A 7,786-nucleotide genomic window follows, 5' to 3' on the forward strand; every position below is an offset into this window, starting at 1 on the left:
ACAACACGTTAGTATGACAACATGTTAGCATAACAACACGTTAGTATAAAATATTGATTTTTCCTCATTATTTTATTTAAAGCGTTTTTGAAATGTTTTCAAGATTCCCTTAAAATTATAATTTCTAACAGTTTCAGTTTTTTGTTTTTTTTATTCTTTCAAGTTTCTTTTTCTCACATTTCCAACGATGTTAAAACCCAGGAGAAGACTACAACTCCCATGATGCCACGCTGCATCACCACCACTTCAGATGGAGAGTGTACTAGTGTTTGGGGAAAGAGTTTTTTCAGAGAGAAAAAAAAGTTGAAATGTTTTATTTTCCCACGTGTGTTTTGGCCCCTCAGGGCCTCCGTACTGAGCCTCTTCATTAGAGAGAGAAAGAGAGAGAAAGAGAGAGAGAGAGAGAGAGAGAGAGAGAGAGAGAGAGAGAGAGAGAGAGAGAGAGAGAGAGAGAGAGAGAGAGAGAGAGAGAGAGAGAGAGAGAGAGAGAGAGAGAGAGAGAGAGACAGAGAGACAGAGAGACAGTTATAGATCCCTCTCTCTCTCAGACTTTCCACATTAACTCTTGAACCATAAAAGGACAGGGCTCAGTTTCTCCGGATAGAAACTCTGAAGAAGACCCTCCACCTGCTCTGGATCCACATTAACTCTGAAGAAGACCCTCCACCTGCTCTGGATCCACATTAACTCTGAAGAAGACCCTCCACCTGCTCTGGATCCACATACTATATTTTTATTATAATTTGTTTACGTTATTATAGTTTTCTTAAAATAGTTTTCTATCTGTGTTTTTAATTGTTGTTTTACTTTTGTGTATGCACCACGACACCAAGTCACATTCCTGTTACGTGTCGACCCACCTGGTGATAAACCTGATTCTGGTTCTGATTCTGATCCGACATTAACTCTGAAAAGGACCCCCTGCTGCTCTGGATCCACATTAACCCTCTGAAGACCCTCTGGATCCACATTAACCCTCTGAAGACCCTCTGAAGACCCTCTGGATCCACATTAACACTCTGAAGACCCTCTGAAGACCCTCTGGATCCACATTAACCCTCTAAAGAAGACCCCCCATGAGTATGTGGACTAACGGCTCCTCCTCTGAGCTCCAGCCCAGGATTGAGGCTCCTCTCCTGGGCACTAACTCGTCCTCGGACCCCCCTCTGGACCCCCCTCTGGTTCTGGTGCGGGCGGTTCTGGTGGGTCTGGTTCTGGGCTCCTTCATCCTGTTTGCCATCGTGGGGAACATCCTGGTGATCCTGGCGGTGGTTTGTAACAGACACCTGCGGACCCCGACCAACTACTTCATCATCAACCTGGCCCTCGCTGACCTGCTGCTGGGGAGCACCGTGCTGCCGGTGTCCGCCTCTCTGGAGGTCAGTGAACGCACCACCACAACCTCTCTCAAACACTCAAAGTATTACATCAAATGCAAATATGTGTACCTGTGTACCTGTGTGCAGGTGCAGGTGTTTCAGGTGAGGTTAGGTGTTATTAGCTTATATTTATATTGTGCTTCCTGTCCCCAGGTGTTGGATCACTGGGTGTTTCAGGCAGTGTTCGAAATGGGGGGGAGCCCAAAAGAATCGTGCATATTTGTGTCACACAGATTAGAAATGTTGAGTTTCTGTAAATAACAGTTCTGTAAATAAATAATAGTTATTGTTCATTACAGTTTCTGAACATTTGTTTTATATTTGTGAATATTTCTGGGTGTTGCCATCTGTACGTGGCGGCGCTGCATTCTTTACGCTACTTACGTTGCTATGGTTAGGCGGTGATGCCGGCGCGGTATTTGAAATGTTCATATTGATTTTTTATTTATTTAGACATGGCGAAACGAAAACAGCCAAGCCTCGCAGCTTTTGGATTCACAAGCAAAGAAGCGACGGAGTCTGAAAATGACAACGTGAACGGAACAACTTTTAGTCGGCCGGCTGTGAGCGGCGTTAGGGTCGAGTTTGACAGCTCCACACCGAGGGAGAGGCCTGCCGATGCGGAGCATGAAGAGATCCTGGACCACTGTGTGTCCAGGTGCTTCAGGTGCTCCAGGTGCTTCAGGTGTTTCAGGTGTGTCCAGGTGCTTCAGGTGCTCCAGGTGCTTCAGGTGTTTCAGGTGTGTCCAGGTGCTTCAGGTGTTTCAGGTGCTTCAGGTGCTCCAGGTGCTCCAGGTGCTTCAGGTGTTTCAGGTGTGTCCAGGTGCTTCAGGTGTTTCAGGTGCTTCAGGTGTGTTTCAGGTGTGTTTCAGGTGCTTCAGGTGCTTCAGGTGTTTCAGGTGCTTCAGGTGCTTCAGGTGTTTCAGGTGCTTCAGGTGTGTTTCAGGTGTGTTTCAGGTGCTTCAGGTGTTTCAGGTGCTTCAGGTGCTTCAGGTGTTTCAGGTGCTTCAGGTGTGTTTCAGGTGTGTCCAGGTGCTTCAGGTGTGTTTCAGGTGTGTCCAGGTGCTTCAGGTGTGTTTCAGGTGTGTCCAGGTGCTTCAGGTGTGTCCAGGTGTTTCAGGTGCTTCAGGTGTGTTTCAGGTGTGTCCAGGTGCTTCAGGTGTTTCAGGTGCTTCAGGTGCTTCAGGTGTTGCAGGTGCTTCAGGTGCTTCAGGTGTGTTTCAGGTGTTTCAGGTGCTTCAGGTGTTTCAGGTGTTTCAGGTGTGTTTCAGGTGTGTCCAGGTGCTTCAGGTGTGTTTCAGGTGTGTCCAGGTGCTTCAGGTGTTTCAGGTGCTTCAGGTGTTTCAGGTGCTTCAGGTGCTTCAGGTGTTTCAGGTGTTTCAGGTGCTTCAGGTGTTTCATGTGGTTTCAGGTGTTTCAGGTGTGTTTCAGGTGTGTCCAGGTGTTTCAGGTGTGTTTCAGGTGTGTCCAGGTGTTCAGGTGTGTTTCAGGTGTGTTTCAGGTGTGTCCAGGTGTTTCAGGTGTGTTTCAGGTGTGTCCAGGTGTTTCAGGTGTGTTTCAGGTGTGTTTCAGGTGTGTCCAGGTGCTTCAGGTGTGTTTCAGGTGTGTCCAGGTGTTTCAGGTGTGTTTCAGGTGTGTTTCAGGTGTGTCCAGGTGTTTCAGGTGTGTTTCAGGTGTGTCCAGGTGTTTCAGGTGTGTCCAGGTGTTTCAGGTGTGTCCAGGTGCTTCAGGTGTGTCCAGGTGTTTCAGGTGTGTCCAGGTGTTTCAGGTGTGTTTCAGGTGCTTCAGGTGTGTCCAGGTGTTTCAGGTGTGTCCAGGTGTTTCAGGTGTGTCCAGGTGCTTCAGGTGTGTCCAGGTGTTTCAGGTGTGTCCAGGTCTTTCAGGTGTGTTTCAGGTGCTTCAGGTGTGTCCAGGTGTTTCAGGTGTGTTTCAGGTGTGTCCAGGTGCTTCAGGTGCTTCAGGTGTGTTTCAGGTGCTTCAGGTGTGTCCAGGTGTTTCAGGTGTGTTCAGGTGTGTCCAGATGCTTCAGGTGTGTCCAGGTGTTTCAGGTGTGTTTCAGGTGTGTCCAGGTGCTTCAGGTGTGTCCAGGTGCTTCAGGTGTGTCCAGGTGTTTCAGGTGTGTTTCAGGTGTGTCCAGGTGCTTCAGGTGTGTTTCAGGTGTGTCCAGGTGTTTCAGGTGTGTTTCAGGTGTGTCCAGGTGCTTCAGGTGTGTTTCAGGTGTGTCCAGGTGTTTCAGGTGTGTTTCAGGTGTGTCCAGGTGCTTCAGGTGTGTTTCAGGTGTGTCCAGGTGCTTCAGGTGTGTCCAGGTCTTTCAGGTGCTTCAGGTGTGTCCAGGTGCTTCAGGTGTGTCCAGGTCTTTCAGGTGTGTCCAGGTGCTTCAGGTGTGTCCAGGTGCTTCAGGTGTGTCCAGGTGTTTCAGGTGTGTTTCAGGTGTGTCCAGGTGCTTCAGGTGTGTTTCAGGTGTGTCCAGGTGTGTCCAGGTGCTTCAGGTGTGTTTCAGGTGTGTTTCAGGTGTGTCCAGGTGCTTCAGGTGTGTTTCAGGTATGTCCAGGTGCTTCAGGTGTGTCCAGGTCTTTCAGGTGCTTCAGGTGTGTCCAGGTGCTTCAGGTGTGTCCAGGTGCTTCAGGTGTGTCCAGGTCTTTCAGGTGCTTCAGGTGTGTCCAGGTGCTTCAGGTGTGTCCAGGTGCTTCAGGTGTGTCCAGGTGCTTCAGACGTGTCCAGGTGCTTCAGGTGTGTCCAGGTGTTTCAGGTTTTTCAGGTGCTTCAGGTGTTTCAGGTGTTTCAGGTGTTTCAGGTGTTTCAGGTGCTTCAGGTGTGTCCAGGTGCTTCAGGTGTGTCCAGGTGCTTCAGGTGTGCTTCCTCTCACAGATCCTGGACCACTGGGTGTTTGGACGTGTGTTCTGCGATGTTTGGGCCGCTCTGGACGTTCTCTGCTGCTCGGCCTCCATCTTGTCTCTGTGCCTGATCTCCATCGACCGCTTCGTGGGAGTCTCTCGCCCGCTGCAGTACCGCTGCATCGTCACGGAGACCAGGGCGCTGCTCGGCATGCTGGGAGTCTGGATCCTCGCCGCCGTCATCTCCGTGGGACCGCTGTTTGGCTGGAAGCAGCCGCCCGCACAGGTACAAACATTACCCAGCATGCACGTTGGTAAAACACTGAATGTCCTCCTCCAACATGAGAGTAGCATGATATCAAAGGCATCCCAACTGTAGCTGTGAACAGGATGTGTGATGACCTAGAAGAGCATCAGGACTGTTTGAGGCAGATGATAGCTCTGTGATTAACATGATGATTCAGCCTCTATGGAGAGAGACATCAAGCATGCTCATTTCTGACGTGGAGCTAATCTGAAGTAAACATTGAATACTGCTTTCTATTCCTCCATCTTGTGACTGTGTAACTCCCTCTCTTGGATATCAGCATGTGAAGGACACTGTTCAGGAACTAGTAGATGCTCTGTATGTGATGACTCCTTCCATTCTGGAGAGGATCACAGATACATGGATCCTGAGGTTGAAGCTCAAGCCGGTGACCAGGGGTTATTAACATTTTGAAGTATTCAGAGATTTTTGAGAAAAAGTCCGAATTTTGATATTTTTGAGAAAAAGTCAGAATTTGGGGATTTTTTTGAAAAAGTCAGATTTTTGAAAAACAACATTTTTAGATTATTAGAAAAAGTGAGAATTTTTGAGATTTTGAGTAAAAAGTGAGAATTTTTAGATCTTTAGAAAAAGTGAGAATTTTAACATTTTTAGAAAAAGTCAGACTTTTGAGATTTTGAGAAAAAGTCAATTTTTTTGGAAAAAGTCCGACTTTTGAGAGTTTGAGAAACATTCAAATTTTTGAGAGAAAGTCAGAATTTTTTGAAAAAGTCAGAATGTCTAGAAAAAGTCAGAATTTTTAGAAAAAGTCAGACTTTTGAGATTTCGAGAAAAAGTCAGACTTTTGAGAGAAAGCCAGAATTTTGAGAAAAAGTCAGAATTTTTTGAAAAAGTCAGACTTGAGATTTTGAGAAACATTCGAATTTTTGAGAGAAAATCTGAATTTTTAGAAAAAGTCAGACTTTTGAGATTTTGAGAAAGTCATCATTTTTAGAAAAAGTCATAATTTTTAGAAAAAGTCAGACTTTTGAGAGTCATATTTGAGAAAGTCATAATTTTTGAGAGAAAGTCATAATTTTTAGAAAAAGTCATTTTTAAACAAAAGTCAGAATTTTTAGAAAAAGTCAGACTTTTGAGATTTTGAGAAAAAGTCAGACTTTTGAGAGAAAACCAGAATTTTTAGAAAAAGTCAGAATTTTTAGATTTTTAGAAAAAGTCAGACTTTTGAGATTTTTAGAGTCAGAATTTTTAGATTTTGGAGAACAAGTCGAATTTTTGAGAGAAAGTCAGAATTTTTTGAAAGTAAACTCAGTATTTTGTACATGACAGGATGTATGATTACAGAGAAGAACCGGTATTCCTCCATGTTGTGACTGTGTACTTCCATTCTTGAGAGGATCAGAAATACATCCTGAGAATGAAGCTCAAGCCGGGGACCAGTGAGATTATTCTAACAGTGCACCGCTGAAGCCCCTGAGTTGACCCCTGAGTTGACCCTGAGTTGACCCCTGAGTTGACCCCTGACCCTCCTGTTCCTCCTCAGGACTCCTCGGTGTGTCTCATCACGGAGGAACCGTTCTACGCTCTGTTCTCCTCGCTCGGGTCCTTCTACTTCCCGCTCTTCATCATCCTCTTCATGTACTTCCGGGTCTACGTGGTGGCCAAGCGCACCACCAGGAACCTGGAGGCCGGCGTGATGCAGGAGCGGCAGGCGGGGTCTCAGGAACTCACGCTGAGGATCCACTGCAGGAACCAGAACCAGAGCCACAACCAGAACCAGAGCCAGAACCAGGTGCCTTAAACACTCACAACATCAGCAAATAACAACATAGAAACACATGAAAGCACAGACACAGAAATGGTTGGAGTTTAAATATTATATTGTTTTCCAACAGCATAAGAGGCGGATTACCCTTCATCAAATGGGCCGAGAACTTGCCTACAGTTTACTATATTTGACTACATTTTCTATTATGTATAAATATCTTTTATGTTTTTATAGTTTTCTTAAAATTGTTTTATATCTGTGTTTTTCATTTTTGTTTTACTTTTATGTCTGCACCATGACACCAAGTCAAGTTCCTCGTACGTGTCAACCTACCTGGTGATAAACCTGGTTCTGGTTCTACAGGAGAAGAGAATATTACAGTATTTATACACCTTTTGAACTCCACCATTGGATCTTACACTATCAGATACACAACCATGTACCTTCTGACATGTGATCACGTACACATGACACTGCAGAAAACTCAGTCTTCATGGAGAGACTTTGTGTTTTAGTTTTCTGGCCCCTTGCCAGAAAACTAAAAGATGAACTCATGACTTCCAGAACCTTATCTTATGTCCATGATTCCCAGGATCCGGGTCGCAGCGCTCTGAGCCTCAAACTGATGAAGTTCTCCAGAGAGAAGAAGGCGGCGAAGACTCTGGGCGTGGTGGTGGGGATGTTCGTCCTCTGCTGGCTGCCCTTCTTCCTCGCCCTGCCCCTCGGTACCACCACTCTTACATTCATAATGATGCATGAATGATTCCTGGATGTTATCCTCTGCAGACCATGCACTAACACCTATAGCAGTGGTTCTCAACTGGTGGGACCCACGTTTGGGTCGCGGACCCCTTTTGAGTTGGTCGCGGTGCGAGTGAAAACTAAAATGTGCTAAAAAAAAAAAAGGTCCAACTTTTATTTTGAAGGCCGGAATTTCTAAACCACTTGTCTGGAAATCACGGAGACTAGAAACGGTTTTGAAAACTTCTGTCACGTAGTGGTCATCTTCTCAATAAAACATCTTTGCTGACGCTTTGTCGAGCCTTCTGGCCAATCAGAATCAAGATAACGGCATGGTGTTGTTGCCGGAAGTCCCCACGGAGAATAACGTTGCGGTATTAAACTATTCTTTATACATCCATGGGTACAACTTCAGATAAAGATGAACACATAATGAAATACGACCCCCGGTTTGATGATTGACAGGTGACAGAACAATGGGGGCTATCTCCCCTTCGACACAGACTCTCTCTTTGCTCTTCTCTCTGTGCAGCAGGTTCAGAACAAAGTAAAAAACTAAAATGTTGCATTTAGTTTTTTACATATGTCGGGTAATAATAGATGTATTGTTTTTATTTTAGAGTGTACTAGAATGCGTAGTTTATATGTTAGTATTTAAAAAATCTCTCCCCCAGACCCCCTGCTGGGGTTCAGTGTTCAGCACGTCTGGTGAATTTGCAGGATTGGCTCCAGGTCGCCCTTTTTATTGAATACAGTTCCATTTGGATTGGAGAACCTTGATGCCCATCACCAGTTC

At 45.6% G+C, this 7,786-nt stretch overlaps 1 protein-coding gene across 1 annotated transcript in view; it reads left to right on the forward strand.

Moving 5' to 3' along the window:
* Positions 1-1,082: 1,082 nt before the first annotated feature.
* LOC117556724 (alpha-1B adrenergic receptor-like) overlaps positions 1,083-7,786 on the forward strand; it is a 14,216-nt gene continuing 7,512 nt past the window's right edge. The window contains exons 1-4 of the mRNA XM_034232218.1: positions 1,083-1,379; positions 4,248-4,499; positions 6,025-6,273; positions 6,842-6,974. Of these exons, the coding sequence (XP_034088109.1) occupies positions 1,083-1,379; positions 4,248-4,499; positions 6,025-6,273; positions 6,842-6,974 (931 nt within the window). The remainder of the gene's footprint in view (positions 1,380-4,247; positions 4,500-6,024; positions 6,274-6,841; positions 6,975-7,786) is intronic.

The sequence above is a fragment of the Gymnodraco acuticeps genome, unplaced genomic scaffold (assembly GCF_902827175.1).
Source record: "Gymnodraco acuticeps unplaced genomic scaffold, fGymAcu1.1, whole genome shotgun sequence".
In the NCBI taxonomy this organism is placed as follows: Eukaryota; Metazoa; Chordata; class Actinopteri; order Perciformes; family Bathydraconidae; genus Gymnodraco; species Gymnodraco acuticeps.